This window comes from Salminus brasiliensis, chromosome 9 (assembly GCF_030463535.1).
Source record: "Salminus brasiliensis chromosome 9, fSalBra1.hap2, whole genome shotgun sequence".
Lineage (NCBI taxonomy): Eukaryota > Metazoa > Chordata > Actinopteri > Characiformes > Bryconidae > Salminus > Salminus brasiliensis.
The window spans coordinates 32,637,996-32,655,974 of NC_132886.1; the positions used below are offsets into that span (position 1 = coordinate 32,637,996).

At 38.6% G+C, this 17,979-nt stretch overlaps 1 protein-coding gene across 1 annotated transcript in view; it reads right to left on the reverse strand.

The window, feature by feature from the left end:
- The window catches only part of pappa2 (pappalysin 2), a 45,067-nt gene that overhangs the window by 14,449 nt on the left and 12,639 nt on the right, over positions 1–17,979 (reverse strand). Inside the window, exons 4-17 of the mRNA XM_072688242.1 lie at positions 17,187–17,480; positions 16,762–16,954; positions 16,138–16,259; positions 13,100–13,282; positions 10,787–11,090; positions 8,008–8,136; positions 7,134–7,219; positions 5,258–5,451; positions 4,739–4,852; positions 4,500–4,635; positions 2,750–2,924; positions 2,381–2,543; positions 2,077–2,254; positions 766–979 (exon numbers count right to left, since the gene is read on the reverse strand). Coding sequence (XP_072544343.1) covers positions 766–979; positions 2,077–2,254; positions 2,381–2,543; positions 2,750–2,924; positions 4,500–4,635; positions 4,739–4,852; positions 5,258–5,451; positions 7,134–7,219; positions 8,008–8,136; positions 10,787–11,090; positions 13,100–13,282; positions 16,138–16,259; positions 16,762–16,954; positions 17,187–17,480 — 2,485 coding nt within the window. The remainder of the gene's footprint in view (positions 1–765; positions 980–2,076; positions 2,255–2,380; positions 2,544–2,749; positions 2,925–4,499; positions 4,636–4,738; positions 4,853–5,257; positions 5,452–7,133; positions 7,220–8,007; positions 8,137–10,786; positions 11,091–13,099; positions 13,283–16,137; positions 16,260–16,761; positions 16,955–17,186; positions 17,481–17,979) is intronic.

The window sequence follows — 17,979 nt, forward strand, 5'->3', positions numbered from 1 at the left end:
CACTTACCATCAAAGTACCCTATACAATTTCAATCCAATAATTTATCCATTCGCACATTAGTACTCAAAATGTTTTTGACCAAGTGAATGATGCACACATTCCATCACACAGAGCACTGACTCTTGCCAATACAATTCAAGCAACAAACTATCTGGCACTATTCATTAACCACCAAGCATTAGCCTTTAGAGAACTGCTTACAATGAAAAGCCCACAGAAGCAAAAATGGTCTCTGCCTTGATTATTGCAAAACACTTCTCTTGAAACAGTCATAAACACTACTCTGTACTTTCATAATGGAATGCCTTTCAGAGCAAACATGTCAAAGGTATTAATAAACAAGAGCATTTAAAAGCATTTATTAGACCTGCTGGCAATCACTTGCAGTATGAATTGCCAATTAAAAGTGCTTAAGAGACTTTCATATATTTTACCACCTGGTTTATTAACCCATAAAACCATAGCAGGTGTAAATGTTGGACCTCTCTGGCCTTTTAAAATAGGTCTAAGCTGCATTACCTGACTTCACTGGATGAATCTAATTCACCACATGCCATTTCATTCATCAAAACACGAAGCTCTACGAGGATGGGTATTTAGAGATACATAGTGAAAACCTGATATTCTAACAATAAGTTGTTTTGGTTAAAGCATTTGTCCACACATCAGCATCAATGGGCAAAATCCGTATTGACAATCTTGCATGTTTATAAAAATGATACACTGATTAACTGATTCAATTAAATGTATGAAACAGTACTTACTTCCTTGTTTTTTTATTAAGTGTACCAGTGACATAGTAACCAGGGTTGCATTTGTAGCGGCACACAGTGCCTACATCGTGTCTGCTGCCTTCACACTGGGGCACCAAGAGTTTTGCATTAGGAATGACTGGTGGATCCAGGCACTCAATCTTACAGTATGCTTCAGGGAATGACCACAGCCCATCTTCAAGGCAGGCCAATATATCACTCTCACCTGAAAAAAAAAGAAAAGAAATTTAACCTACCTCGGAAAAGGTATGTCAGATGGAATTGAAATCCAAAGCTGTTTTCCAAGGTGCAGGTCCAAAGCTGTTAATGAACGCAAAGAAGTACATGCTAACCTGTACCTTATGTGGTATATATACCTGAAACGTGTATGAAGCCATATGATGGTGGTATGGTAAAATATGTCTAATTAGATTTTGGGGGGAAAAAGTTCTTAAGAAATTTTATTGGTCAATAAAATATAATGAATCTTTTTTAAAGCTTTTTTTTTTCAAAACTTTATTAGGCTTACAAAATGGCTGCCTAATTTGTAGCTGCAGGCTAATTTCACAGCAGCAAAATGTCTCCAAATGGTCCACTCTGTATAAAACAACTCTGTATAAAACTATTAGTTACACTAGCTTGAATAAATCATATAAAAGCTCCAAGCAAATTGACAATAATAAAGAATAGTGTATAGTACTACACACAAGGGTAGCATCACCAACCAAATATAGAGTATAGTTGCTCAGTGATGAGATGTACTCTTGCTTCCTGAGAACCCAATGACCACAGACTGCTCTGTAACCTGCCAGAGGGAGGAGGATAGCACATTTCAGTGCTGCATTAGGGTTGTGGATTTGAAGGGTGAGGAGAGTCCAGCTGAAACTTGTGCCACCCTGGACAAGTTAAAGGTCAGGCTCATTGGGGGTTGTCTTTACTGTGGGTCTTACTGCTGGTTGCTGTAGCAGAGGCTGAAATGTGCTCTTGTTCTTGCTCTGTTTCCTCTCTCCACCTGTGCACTGCCCTCCTATGGCTGTCCCAGCCCGGCTTTCCTGTTTATACAGTTAGAGGCAAGAGGCCTCTGATGGGGAACCAGGAATGACAGCCAAGTAGACACACCATCCACACATGTATATATATATAAAAAACACACACACACCTACCTATCTAAATCCCCAGCCAAAGAAACGCAGATGTGAATGTTAATCAATATGTTGTGGATACATTATTTATGCCATAATTCCATCAACAATGCAAAAAGTGACAAATAAGCTGGAATCTCTAAGTAGCATACTGCGTGGAAAAAGGCTGAGGTTGTGTTACCCTGCAAGATGGCAGGAGCTTTGCAGGAGAAAGTGCACTGCTTTCCAAAGGTGGTGCCCCAGGGGCAGGAGAAGGAGGCAAAGTAGATGTGTGATTCATTGGGCCAGCCACAATCAACTGGCTGACAGGTGATCATACGGTCCCACATACCATTTTCACAGATCAACTCCACCTTTCTCTGAGACAAGGAAGAAGGGAAGGAAGCACAGTGGTCTGTGTGACTAAGGTGCAGGCAGTGGTGACACAGTAACCGCTGAATTCTTCAGTAAATACTAAGAAACTAAAACATAAGTTCTGCACTTACCTGCTGAGTACGAAGGCCTGGACCACTGAGAACGCTGAGTGTGTATCCACAGTGACAGTCAACAGAGCAGCGTGCAGGATGTATGCTAGGAGTACAGTTGATGGAAGCGTGATCTACCTTCACAGCACTGCATGAGTCCATAGTACAAGGCCTGCGCACACACCTGATATACAAACAAGGACAAAGCCAATTAGGTTTCACTTTTATACTGTTGGATATAAATGTATGCGTTGAAGTGTATAAGTTTAACTTCTAAATCCCATGTAATGTTCAGCATGTTCAGCATATGCCTTATGTAGGTCACATCCTAGGTGTTCAGAATGTATGTGTGTCTGTGTAAAGGCATGGGAGAGCCCACCCTCAGCGCACCCAGTCAGGGCGAAGGCACTGAAATGGCAGGACGTACGCAGGGCAACCCCTAGCACCGCCACATGAACCGTGGAAAAGTTCAGCAGAACAGCGGCCGTTTGGAAAAACGGTAAGCTCAGGTTGTGAGTTACATTTACCACCAGGGGGTTACGCTGGCATGACAGCTCGTAGGTACCTGCACATTCAAACACACAAATATTCGATTACAAAATAAATAAAGTATAATATCAAAAAGCAGATATTTAATTAAATCAATTTATGTACAGTCATGGCCGAAAGTGTTGGCACCCCTGAAATCTTTCCAGAAAATATCTTTCTCCCAGAAAACACACATGTTTTTATATACACATGTTTATTTCCTTGCCTGGCAAAATGATTGGCGCCCTTAACTTAATATTTGATTGCACACCCTTTGGAAAAAAAAACTGAAAACAGTTTGAACCAGTCTTCTTTTGCAAACTGCTCCAGGTCTCTCATATTTGAAGGGTACATGCTCCCAACAGCAAATTTAAGATCTCTCCACAGGTGTTCAATGGGATTTAGATCAAAACTCATCTCAGAACTCTCCAGTGCTTTGAAGTATGTTTGGGGTCATAGTCCCTTAAGCCCACTTATGCCCTGCTGGAAGACCTATGACCTAGGACGCAAACCCAGCCTTTAGACATTGGGGCCCTACGTTGCGACATTTTCACATTTTCCAAAATCCTTTGGTAATCTTCAGATTTCATGATGCCTTGCACACAGTCAAGGCACCCAGTGCCAGAGGCAGCAAAACAACCCCAAAGCATCTTTGAACCTTCACCATATTTGACTGTAGGTACTGTGTTCTTTTCTTTGTAGGCCTCATTCAGTTTTCGGTAAACAGCAGAATGATATGCTTTACCAAAAATCTTGGTCTCATCTGTCCTCGAGATGCTTTCCCAAAATGATTTTTGCTTACTCACAGACGTTTTGGCAAACTGCACTTTTTTATATCTCTGTGTCAGCAGTGAGGTCTCCTGGGTCTCCTGCCATAGCATTCTATTTTGTTCAAATGTCCACAGACACACTGACACCTGAGCCAGCATGACAGCTTGCATTTCTTTGGAACTTGATTGGGGCTGCTTATCCACCATCCGTACTGTCCTGCATTGCAACCTTTCATCAATTTTTCTCCTCCGTCTATGTCCAGGATGCCATGGGTTGTAAAACTTTTTGATTATGTTACGCAAAGGAAAATCAAGATCTCTGGAGATGGACTTATAACCTTGATATTGTTGATATATTTCCACAGTATTGGTTATCAAGTCCTTAGACAATTCTCTTCTCCACTTTTTGTTCTCCATGCTTATTGTGGCACACACAGGCACACAATACAAAGATTGAGTCAACTTCTCTCCTTTTTTTCTGGTTTCAGGTGTGATTTGTATAATGCCCATCCTGTTACTTGACACAGGTGAGTTTAAACAAGCATCACATGCTTAAAGTTGTTAACCCACAATTTTGAAACATTTTTGGAGTTTTGGGTGAAATTATGTAAAATTTGCATTTTTCTACGCTTTTGCTTTGTTCTTCCAATACACACAATGAAAATAAAGTGTGTAACAACTGCAATAATTGTCTGGGAGAAATGTTTGAGGGGTGCCAACACATTTTAATTAATTGAAATGAATTTTGATAAAAAATTATGTGAATAAAATTAATTAAATATATTTGGTACAATATTTTATATTGGTGGTCTTAATTTTATGCTGGTCGGCGTGGTCTGTACCAAGTGTGTGGTTGTTGCCACTGGTGTCACAAAGTTGTATAGATACTGCTTTCCTGCAGTGTTCTCCATGCAGTCCTCCGTCATAGGCTAGATAGATTAGGACTGAGGCTGCTACTCCAGGCCTTTCAAATTCCACCTTACCAAAACAAACAAGCCAAAAAGACAAAACTACATGAGAACATTTAATCTATTCATTTTCTCTTACTACTTAAAATCTTCCATATAATTCCAGTTCATACCCTAAGCCACACAGGCTGGCTGAGTTCATGGTTGCTATTGAGATGTGCGGGGCAGGGGATCCATGCATCCCGTGTTAGAGCGTAGTTCATCTCTACATACTGAGATCTGCACATCTAATAATAAAAAAAATCTCTTACATGAATTCTAATTCCTATACTTATGGTCTGCACAGTATTTTACAATCCACATAACCTCAGTCTTATCCTTGTGTTATGAATCGACATTATCTTTAATAAGCTATATTTTATTAATTTTGTCAAACATCACTATTTTATTTTATGGGCTGCCATGATCATTGCCTGAAGTACCCCCTGCACTGTACACTTATAGTGTTTTCTTAACTCAATACAACTGATTCAAGAAAGACGACAATTAACAAGAAAAAGGCAGGGAAAACACAAAAATGCACAGGACAGGAGGAACTCCAGGACCAGGTTTGGAATACAGAGCTCTACAGAAAAGTTCCAGGTGCAGAAATTACTACTGTTATTACTGAGTTGTGTGCAAGTGCACAGCACCTGACTAAGATCAGGCATCCCCGTAGCAGTTAGCGGAGAACAGTGTTGGTCCTGATAGGAGGCTGAGGCACTGGAAGCCCATTGGTCAACAAAGCCCTCGGGGGTAAAGAAGCCACAATCCCGAACACTAGATCGTCTTTCAAACTCCTCACATACTCCATCACCTTCAAAAATGTAGCAACGGCTCGGCTGGCCTGAGAGAAAAAGGAGGAGCACAAGCAAATTAACACCAATCTGCTTCACTATGCCAAATGCTTTTATTATGCCAAAGGTTTTCATAGCTGCACCATGACAAATAGAACAACAAGATGTTAAAAAAAGATTGTATGGTGATATCACGGAATAAGAATGTGGTGGCTCAATTGCTTATTGCTTTAATAAGGCAGAGGTGTGACACCAGTCTGTGGGGTGGGGGGTGGTAGGGATGGTGGGTGAAGAATTTGCATGAGGAATTTGCATCTAATAAAGGGTGGATTCCTTAACAGCGGGCATGTGTGAATGACATCAGAGTGCTGCCTGAGCTCCAGCCAGTCTCCTGCTGTTTTAAGGTATGTGGATGAGTCACTGATAAGGTAATTAATGTGTGACTTATGACACATGAAAGGCAGAGTATCTACATGAACTCCAATGCCAAATTAAAGGTTAAGTAATTATGCGGCCCCAATACAATTGAACCAACCGTGTCTAAAACAGAGATGCAATTGGAGCTTGTGGAGTCATTTCAGGGTCATTTCTCAAAATTATTCAACCCCCATTGCAAATTTGATTTATGAACAAATGAAATAGCTCACAAAATGAAATCAACTAGTATAACAAGTGGTTTCTCAGAACTAATAACTTTGAATGACTACTAGAGTCTCAGAATTATTCAACTTTTCAACAATTTAACAATCAAAGTAGTCCCTGAGCTTCACAAAGCCACGGCAAGCATACCTCAAAGTCCTCCAAAGCTTGGTTTGCACAGTTGCTTGACCTGAACCCCAAAATAAATCTTTGGTGGGATTTGAAAAAAGTCTAATATAAATAAACTGGAGGCCACTGCTTATGAGGAATGGTCTAAGATTCCCCAGGAACACTGCCAGAAGCTGGTGTCTGGCTAGAATGAGTATCATGTTTGCAGAAGGTCATAACAGCAAATAGGTGCTCTACTATACTAAAGTACAAAAGACACTTGTCATGAAGGGGTTGAATAATTCAGAGACTGCAGTAGTCATTAAAAATGCCATTTTGTGCTGAATTTGGAGAAACCACTAGTTATATTATATTGAGCTAAAGTGTTTGTTGTTTACTGCAAACAGCTAAAAGTTTTTTTGTTTGTAACATAATTTGCTATAAGGGCTGAATAATTCTGAGTGCAACTGAATATTAGAATTCCAAACTAGATTCCAGATTGCAATTCAAAACAATGGCATGCCTTCAAATATCAACACATTTTGCAAACAGATATATACCTTTTTTTTTAAACACTATGAGAAAAGACTGACATAAACATATCAGCAGTTATTTTAGTTGAATTAATATCCCTAGAAACTTTAGAAACTTTTATGATCACATTCTGTTTTCTAATGCTTCAGGATCAAAGAGCTACAGGGCTACACAAATGAGTTTTAAGAAAACAGCTAATTAACCTATTCAGATCTTCTTCTGTTCTCTGAAATGCCCTTAAACATCAGAGTTTTTTGCATTTTCCTGAAGCAATGGCTGAGAAGGTGTATGCACAGGGCAAATGGAGGCCGCAGCTGGGCTTGTGTTATGAAAGCTGGTAATCATTATTTGGTCCTTCCATTACTGATGTGCCACAGCCCTCTGCGCCTTCTTCAGGTGTCAGTGCCAGAGGGCTCCAAAGCGAAGAGTGTGAGTGCTGAGCATGACTCACCCACACAGTTAAAGCCTGGCTCCATGCGGCATTTTTTGGAGCAGCCATCTCCATCCAACAGATTCCCGTCGTCGCACTCCTCGTTCCTGTGGAGAGAGAGTGAAAGAGAAGCCAAGAGTTACCCTGCTGAAAACATTCTGAACACATACACATGTTGCCAGCTCCGAATAGTACACACATACATATATGAACACCCACACAAACTTTCAGTTAAAAAAAAGCACAAAAGTCCTAAACTATATAGCTAAGGTATTGTATTTCTCTACAGGATAGTTATTTGTTTATAGCTACACTAAGCCAGCAGCATCAAACAGCCTGACACATCAGGAAAGCATTACAGAAGCTTCTAGTCATTGCTTTGTCTTTTGTACATACACTGTATACCACTTTACTGTAATTTACATACCATTTATGTCACATATATTTATATGTATATATTTTATACAGTACATATGTATTGTGAATAGACTATTGTAAACCTATATGTTTAATTGAGCACTGTGATATCGTTTCACACTTCATACTGCAAAAGGTATTATAAATAACCTATGCAACTTCTGTGCAACTGTGATATTACATATATTGCCATATACTTATGAATAACTTAATGCAATTCATTATTCTATACACTCTTTATTCTGTAAGAATAACACTGTAACTTTTTATCCAAATGTGTTACTGTATATAGTACAGCATAAGTATAATGGCAATAAATCTGAACTGAATTGAACTCAATTAAAGCTTAATCAAGCTCACAACAGTTTTAAAATGCATTTGGAGACTAAACATTAATAAGGACATCAGACATTTCTGTTCTTAGAAACTTTCACTGAGGCAAATGTCCTTCATTTTTTAAATTTTAGGTTATGTTTACCTCTGTTGTTGGCTGTCTCCACAGTAATGCTCTCCATGAGTGTAGATCAGGGGAGGAGAAAGTTCACTTAGCAAACCGTCTGCCTCCACTTGGATCATGTACACATAATTCTCTCCTTGCCGTACATCACTGAAAGTAGTTCGGAACAACCACATCCACATGCATACAATCAGACACAAACAGGCACAAATCAGTTCAATTTAATAAGGAACAACTACAAAACAGATGTGTAACTAGTAATGAATTAGATGATTGATTAGATAGTTCTTGGGAGGATAGTCTTCTGTTTGTTTGATACAGGAACAGGTCTGTTTTCCTAACCAAATATTGCATTTTCTCAAAGCTTTAGAAAAAGCACCTTCAGTCAAAACCCATAATTATTTAAAAAATGGCTAGACAAATGTCTATTTTCACTGTAGTGAAATGCAGACCAATTTGCAGTTAATGAATTGTAATGGATAAAAAGTGATGCCACTAAACCATCATCCATGCAACAAATGTCAACATCTGCCTTACTAGTTATAGATATGTAGTTCTGCTGCTGCTCTTTACTTTCACATCATTGCTGAATAACAAAACCTATTCTAACCTTGCATCTAAACAGAATTGACCTTGTGATGGCATAGATATCATAGTGTACTGCACTGTTCTGAGGTATTGACCTGATTCAGGACACAGGGTCTATAAAAAGAGCATTCAGCTTTTCCACTGCTAGGGTTTGTTTGATTTCAGACACTTTTCCGGCCGGTAGTATGAGATGCCTATGCAGGCTGCGCATCATCTGTTCTCTCCATTGGCTCCGGTTACCCCTCAACAAATTGACCTCATTAATTATGAATCACTTTCAGGGCAGGAGAGGACAAGCAGGATGATTTCTCTCTGCCCCAGAGGATTCTGTGTTACTGATAAGATTGGAGCTATTTCTCACGCATGACAGCCGGAGCAGTTATGAGGCAGGGAAGATGCAACCCGTGGCTGATGACTCCTTCTACCGCACACTCCAATACAAACGTAAGGGTCACATTATCTATCTATCTATCTATCTATCTATAAAGCCTTAGCGGGGGTGCTTGGTTTAGGTGGCGTAATAAAAATTTTGTTTGGGAAACGAGAGGGAACCTATCTAGGTGTCTCACACAGGCAAAGTGCTCTGAGGAAGAATAACCAGCATTAGATTTGGGAATAACAGCAGTTTTGTTTTTAATGAAGACCTCTTGGTGGCAGTGTAGCCCAAGCCCCAAACCAACATTTGACAGACCTTGCTTAGTCTTTCTCTTTCCATCTCTTCCATCTCTCTTCCCCCTCCCCCACCACTCACCCCTCTCCCACCCAGGAAAGGCCCCTGCTAACTGTGATGAGCACGCCAAACCTTCTCAGAGAGAGAGAGAGAGAGAGAGAGAAAGAGGGAGGAAACGATCACAAAGCACCTTCAAACAGCTTCAGGTGTTTACTGTTTCTACTGGTAAAACGGTCACATTTGTTTTTTATTCCAGAGATTCTTTTTCTTTCCCTCTCACACTATCTTTCTCTCTCTTTCTATCTCCCTCATCCATGCTTCCTCTCCCTGTCCGCATAACTCTATTCCCTTTGGTTTTTCCATCTTTTTGCACTTACAGGGCTGGTGGAAGAAACTTTTTCTGGAGATGAAACAGACTTTGCTCCGCGCCATTAATGCCTGAGCATTTTGACCTATTGCAAGCACTCGAGGAGAAATAAACCAGAACTCTGTTGACATCTTCATACTCAAACAGGCAGATGAAAATGTGACGTACATTGGGGAGCACTGGGACATTAATTAATTAGCACTCTAAGTGACATTATTGAATAACAACTGTAAGCAGAAGGGTCCTCATGAGATTTCAGCAAAATGTACTGCGCCAGGATTAGAACGAAGATGTCACTGGTTCTGATGAAAATTGTAAGAAGAGGAAACAACAATTCATAACTAATTATACTGGTTATTGAACAACTATAACAGTTATAACAGTAACAGTAAACAGTAAACAACTATAACAGTAACAGTAAACAGTAACAGTATTCCAATACTGTTAAACAGTACTTTATGGATTAATACTGCATGTCACAGTTCATAATAATAATAATAATAATACATTCAAAACAAGGCACTTACAAATTATTATATCACTTAACCTTAAAATAATAGTAATCTAAGATTAATCAATAACATGAACTCTCACACTATTGAACTCTCAAACAAGAGTTTCCTTACAGTGTGTTTCCTTACCATTATATTCTTGGATGTGGTTTTCCTGAATTTATAATAAAAAAAATTCAGGGAATCAGGTAAATTAGTAGAAATTAATTCCAGCCTATTGTTGTGAGGACTTGATTGCAGGATTTCAGTGACAAGAACATTAGCATGGTCAGGATGTTGGATGATCATCACCCTACCTCATCCCCAACTCCCATTCCAGAGAACACAGTTCCACTGCTCCACAGCTCTATGCTGGGTCGCTTTATACCAGTCTAACCCACGCCTGGAATTAGGCATAGTGCCAATAGGTGCATGTCTTTCTACATCCTATTGGCAGTACTTCTCTACAGGCACTAGACAAGCTGTGTTTGTGTATTTGCACACTCTATGATAGGAATGGGTTAAAGTAGCTAAATGCATTCATTAGATCGGGTGTCTACAAACAATTGGACATATAGTGTATATTGGCCAGGCTCTTAATTATTGTAAGCATGGAATTCATCTCTTTAAAAAAGCATTATTTATGTGGGGAAAGTGTAGTATAGCAGCATTTAATGCTCATACCTGTCTGTATACGTGGTTTGTTTGAGTATGACCGGGGCCCAGTCTTCCCTGATGGCAGGCTCTCTGAGGACGCGGTACAGAAGCGGTCGGCATCTGGAGCAGAGGGGGTTTTGGGCCCGGGAAGTGAGCAGAGCACCATCAATCTCCAGTTTCTTGTCAAAAGTGTAGATTTTGATGGCTTTCACCTTCTTGTTGGTGTTGACCCGCAAAGTCAAGGGCACATCGCAGAAGGCCTGCTGAGGGCCTGCATGAACAGACTCGCCTGTTTCCAAGATGTACTCCAGATTGGCGATAGCTTGACTGTCTGTGAGCAGGGTGAGCAATGTCCAATAAAACACCAAAGCACTTGAACTACACAACTGTCATGTAATCATGTAATATATCAGTGGTCAGTCGGTGAGACAGAGATGACACCAGTCAACAGCATAGAACAGAACAAAACAAAAAAATGGAATATCACTGTTCTAACAACTTCTCATATGGAATGGCAACTTTAGAGAAAGTTATCTACAAATGTATTGGGACACCTGCTTCATTATTTAAATAAGTTTATCCTGCCTGTTTTTTCCAAAAAGAATGGATGGAGCACCATTGTTCCAGAGAGTTCCACTGCTCCACAGCTCAATGAGAGAACTTTATTCCCTTCTAGATTTTTTACACTGTTACTTAACATACTGGACACAAAATCTTTAAACACTTTATTAGGAAAAGTATAGCAATACTAGGTAGGGCCTACATTTACGCTCACAAGTTTTAACCAACTTTAACCAGTTGGGACATTTTCCATTGTCCTCTCATCAATCTCATAATTTCTGTCTGCATTCTATGTAAGGATGCAATGGTCTTATTTGTCCCCCTACCTCTCATTCTCCCTCTCTCTTTCATCTCTCTCCCCCTCACTGCTGTGTGTATAGAGAGTGACTTATACACTTGTTTTATTTCTCTTTATTCTTTTTCTCTCACTGTTCTCACCTTTTGGATTTGAAACGACTGAAATGTATTATTATATAATATTATTATTTCATCAATATTATGGCTTTTAAGATTTTAATTAGTAAAATCATGATGCATTGAATAAGGACACATTTTTGCGTGTATGTTTGTGGAAACCTTAAACATACTAATGTTTAAACTTTAGTACTTAATTAACATACTACAGGCTGTATTAAGTCCCAAGTAGACACTTAAGCAGAACCATTTAGCATGCACTAAATGGTTACAAACTGTAACATACAACTCTATTTAACACTGTTCAAATCAAATTATTTTCCCACGCTGTACCACACTCGTATTAAACTGTGAGATCTGAAACGTGATTTACTGTTACTCCCCTTATTCTGAGTAAACTCAGATGTTATGCATAATCCCCTTGATATCTGAAGCTATAGACGGCAAACTTTTAAAACCATGATTTTATGCACTGCACTGCCTCTACATGATTTTCTGAATAAATAACTGCACAAATCTGGATAAGAGTGTCTGCTAAATGCCATAAATGTAGATTAATAAATGTAGCTAAAAAAGTGCTTGGGGAGTGTAAAAATACAAAATAATAAAGAAAATACACTTCTACTATTCATAAGACCTGATGTCATTAGGTGAGATAATATAAACACTTTACATAAAGTAAACCTATTGATGAACTCAAAACATTTATTACAGTAGGTGGGCAGAATGTACCTATGAAATTCAACATCCAACAACAACGAATGACTGGTAATTAAAGGCAATTATTCCATTTCTTTTTCAAAACATGTTTCTACTTGTCTACTTAGCACAAACTTTTCTTTATGTTGCTGCTGCTTTGCTATATTTTGCATATGTATATCAAACAGGATATCAAATTTGTAATCAAGTGGAATCAATTTGCAATCAACATCTCTCCACAGATGTGCATAGTCCCTATGGAGAAGTATTGCTTTTTACATTTCTGCACCATGCCTAATGCCAGGCGTGGGTTAGAGGGGTATAAAGCTCCCTAGCACTGAGCCGTGTAGCAGTGGAACTGTGTTCTGTGGAATGATTGTGATCCATACAATACTTTTAGGATGAGTTGGGAAGTTGAAGATTAGGTGGGGTGGTGACCATTAAAAATCCTAACCTTACTAACACTCTTGTTGCTGAATACAATCACATCCTCACAATAATGCCTCAAAATCTAATAGAAAGCCTTCCCTGCACAGTAAAGACAGTTTAAAAACTGAATAAAATATTTTATAATACTCTTGATTTTGGAAGAAACAAGCAGGTGTCTCAATACTTTTGTCCATATTGTGTATTTTACTCTTGCAAACTGCTATGTGCAGTACTCACTGGTGGAAATGTAGGTGATCCACACAGTTATAGTGTCTGAAACCACAGGGTACTGGAAGTAGAGCTGGAGAACACAGCCATCGGTCTGGGGACAGGGGGAGGTCATATTGGCATCATAGAGACTGAACTCGGGGCTCCAGGTACGCATGCTAGGCTCACATAGCTGGTACACATCAGGGGCACCTGTACACACACACACACACACACACACACACACACACACACACAAACATGTTTCCCTTTTATGAAGAATTCTAGTTAGCTTCAAACAGCTAGGTCTGCATTACTAGACTACATTACCTGTGTGATGACACTCTTTTTACCTCTATTGAAAGCATCTCTGATTCAATAAAATGAATGAGGCAAAATAAGCCTTTTTGTTAAATTATTTTTCAGGATAAATAACTTAAACTTAAACAAAAAAAAGTTTTTTTTGAAGTGCTGTTATATGTAATTACACATATAAACCCAGTATCTGAAATAACATCCATTTATATGTATTTATTTAAATTTTAATTCAAAGAACAAAACCATGTGGTTTTATACAATTAAACCTATATAACTATATCCTATAAAAGCTTACATTAATTAACACAACCTCTAATCATCATCAGTGGTATGATACTGGTATGGTATTATGATATTATTTGATAAAAAGTCATTTTTAAAAGATTATATATATAAATTTACCAGCATAGCATGTGCAAGGCCAAGCCATATAAAAATGCAAGTGTAAATGCACCCAGGACACACTTAAAACAACAAACAAATTTGATTACTTAAACCATTTCAGTAGGGGATCTAAGATGCATTTAAGTCATGTGAAAGAAGTGTAAATAGTGTAAATTGGGTGAACAGAAAAGCAGAGAAAGAGAGAAAGAGGGGGGGTAGAAAGAGAGAGGGGGAGAGAGAGAGAGAGAGAGAGAGAGAGAAGGAGAGAAATAAAAAGATGGAAGAGTAAGAGAGTCTGGGGAAAAAAACACATGTCCTGGCAGTGGATATGAGGCACACTTCCCCAGACCTCAATCAACCGTAAGGCCAGGTGCAACTTGGCAAAGGAGACAGATTGACGCCTTAATTGGGATGGACAGGACAGAAAAATAATTTATAATAAGTGGGAGTTAATGTCCTCAGTTGCCTTGAGTGTAGGGGCAATGTTGGAGAGAAAGAGAGAGCAGGGTACTCTGAGTACAGACTGAGTAACCTTACTGGACACAAACACTGATTGCCCCTGATTGTGAATGTCACTATGCTCAAACTCTGTCAGCAATGCTGAAGTTAGCTTTACAACTAGACAGCCAGACAGACAACTAGAGAGACATGCAGCAGCCTTCAGACAGTGCATGCTCTTTTGCGCCCAGCGTGGCCTCACATGTGTGGATGTGTGCTGGGTAAACTGTGACAGGCCAAGGCAAACCATAAAACTCAATTGGTCAGACAAACAGAGCGAGGGCCTCCATGCAAGATGGAATTAATGGCTGTATCAGATGTGGCGCAAAGCCCCCGCTGGGAAAAGCAAAGCGGCAAGATCTGTGTGCTTGTCATCCTTCTGTCTTTTAGCAACTTTAACCATCTCCCCACTCTCTACAGCTGTGGCCCAGGACACTCTTTACACACAAATAACACGTCCTATGATAGGAACCACAACCACTTATTTACACATTATTCCTTCTGTACTCTGTTCTTTGTCTTTTACTACGGTGTCTCCATACACCTTGCTACATGTAAAAGCTCCAGTTTTTCTGTTTTGTGTTTTGCTCCTTGTCATGATATCTTTGTACTTTGTAAGTATTTATGTGAGCATAAAGTAGTTATGTAGTATATTTTTTTGTTTGTTTTTACACAAGTTTGTATATTTCTATCTATTTAAGACATGGTTAGAGTTTCAGTATAGTTTTAAAAACAACAGACCCTCTGAAATAAGATATTTGTGGTGTTTTAATTGGATGGCATTCATTCTTTTGAAATGATCAAAAATGGTTTACTACAGCATTATCACAAGCCTTATTTCATGTTACATAAACAGTGCTGTCATTTCAGTTTAAAAGACTTTTTTAGGTGATGAACTGACTGACAAAATAATTCACATTTAGTAGTCACCATGTGGTTTATCACTCATCTAAAAATAAAGCAAAAACAATAGATTATGTTTAATCTATCACAGACCAGAGGCAGCTCTGCTAAATCTCCCTTACCATATCTCAAGGATGTTCTAACGTTTTTGTTATCATTTCAGTTTTTTTCCTCTTCAGGAATTAATGTCTCATATCTCATCAATCTGTTCTTCAAAACAAGACGCACATCCAAAAATCACTCTTCACCATGCGTAAATGGATGATTTTACATTTTATCTCTCTTGTGGTTCTCCTGATTTTATTATTATTATTTTTAGACAGTCACATAGAATTTCCACAGATCTGCCTCCATATGTACATATAAACACAGCTTATACATTACATATCAGCAAGTGGGCAGCCACAACAGTTAAAAAATCCTGATTGGAATAATTAGTAACATCTGTTACATCAGAAATAAAGATGAAACACAATGCAGGATACGCATAGCTTTTTATGACAGCCCAGTTATGGAATCTGTCCAATACTACCAAAATTGAAGCCATGCCAAGAACATATTTCTTTTTTTCTACTGATGGCAAAGACAAGTAAGTCCTTTATCCTAGCAATTATTATTTAATGATTTATCCCTTAAATTTTTCCAGACTTCTTGGGACTTGTATGCACCTGGCCCCGAGGAGACTGAAGGATCCTCCTCAAGATTGAGCCAGCAAAAAGAGAGTGGCCCAAACAAAGCAGCTGGGCTTTATATCCTTAATCAAAAACCTGATAGCGTTTTTGAAGTTGCTGACTGCATGATGAACATCAAACGCAAAGTTGCAATGTGATTCATATGTGAGTGAGGGTTCAATTTTTGGGGTCCCATGAGATGCATGACATGAAACAGACCTAAAAGGCCTTCCCTTTTGAGGGATGGTTAGCGTTATATTATACTCTAAGGGTACTGAGCATCTAGATACTAACCCACTGCTTCTTCTGGAGTCCAGTACCCACTGGTGTCACAGGTGTGAGGGGATGTGGCCTCAAAGGCATACTGATGAAGCACTCCATGTTCATCACACAACTGGCAATTCACCCCTTCCTCCCTATATATACACAGCAATGTTAACCAGTGTTCATTGTCATTTATGTAACATTTAGGACATTTGGCAGACACTCCAGACCCAGAGCAAATGTTGTACACAGCAACAACAATTAATTATGGTAACATTGGTAACAAATTGACCAAGATGTGCTTGTAATATCCCTTTAACTGTTTTGATAAAGAATGTGAATAAAAAAAAAAGTAGCTTAGTAGGTAACATTGCAGCTCTCCACACATCAGATTGGGATTCCATTGTGCTATACAAATAAGAGTCTTATACTCTTATTGCACTGTGTGCTACTTTAGTAATAACATCCTGGTCAATTTGATTGGGCAAGTTGTTCAAATCTATAGGCACATCAAGCCAGTAGTACAATGCACTGATACAATAGCAACAGCTATTGTATCATTCATGTTAGATTAATTACAAAACTAAATATAACAGAAATCTGAAAATATCAGAAATCCAAAAAACACACTACTCTTCAATATGTTTACCTTACCTTTGCATAAGAGGCCCACTGACTGGATGCAGCCAATAAATAGAGACAGAATCTGCATCTTGGCCAATTACCATAGGTGCCAGTGGAACAGGGGTGGGTTTTCTGCCTTGAATCCAATTTGTGTATGTTAGGTCAACGTAGCAGTGCATCCGAGCTACTTGATGTGGTGTGAACTGATTGGTGCAGTTATCATCTGTAATGAAGATCGGCAATAGCTTTTATTAAAGGTTTAAGATTTTAGTGTATCAGCATGCTTTATAAAAACACATCACTCATCTTTCTTGGTATTACCAGTGTACACACTAATATTAGTTTAATTTTTAAACTAGCTGTCTATGTAAACATTATCCTTGCAAATGTTTAAATATGTAAAATATTAAAATATGTAATTATACACATGCATTCTGCCCTTCAGAAAGATTTACCTGTGTAGCTCATATAGTTGTTGTAAGGTGTATTATGGTAGTGAGTCAGTCCACAGGTGTCATTGACTGGGTCAGGGTCTCTGCAGGCTTTAGACTTTGGGGCTGGGGCTGTATCAGCACAGAAATCACCTGTCTCCATGGATGCTGTAGTTTCCTGACATGGGTCATCACATGATTCCCTTTCGCTCACCCCCTTAAACACATGGTACAGGCCAAAAATGTGACCCATTTCATGGATCATGGTGTTGTTGTGTCCAACAGTGCCAAAATAGGATGGGTTCAGGATCATTCCACCTTGAAATAAAGGTACATAAAGATTAATGTGTTAAAGATTAATGGGTAACTTTTATGTAAGTTTTTAACATTCTAAAAGCAAAATGCAAATCTTAATTCTCAGAAGTATACACATTTAAATGTGAGCTCTGTCTCAAATTTCTGTCAGGCCTGCAATGTTTCTTTTCATCTAAAGTCACTAAAATTTTGACTAATTTATTTTGTTAATTTAGTTTATTCATGAGTTTTTTAGGTTTAAAGAGAAATAAAGACCTAGGCTGATCCTGTTAAAGAAGAGCTGTAAGAGTTTATATTCCACAATAAAAGTCTGCTATCTTTAATTATCCACAGCATCTCTTTTACTGATTTTCTCCAAAATATGTTCTCATATGATAAAAACAAATATTCTTAATAATCCTTATACTGAAAGGCCATATCTGATTCGTCTGAAAAAAAGTTGGGTACAGACCTATAAATAATCAAATTCTACTACATGAGATATTTGTGAGCATCATTATAG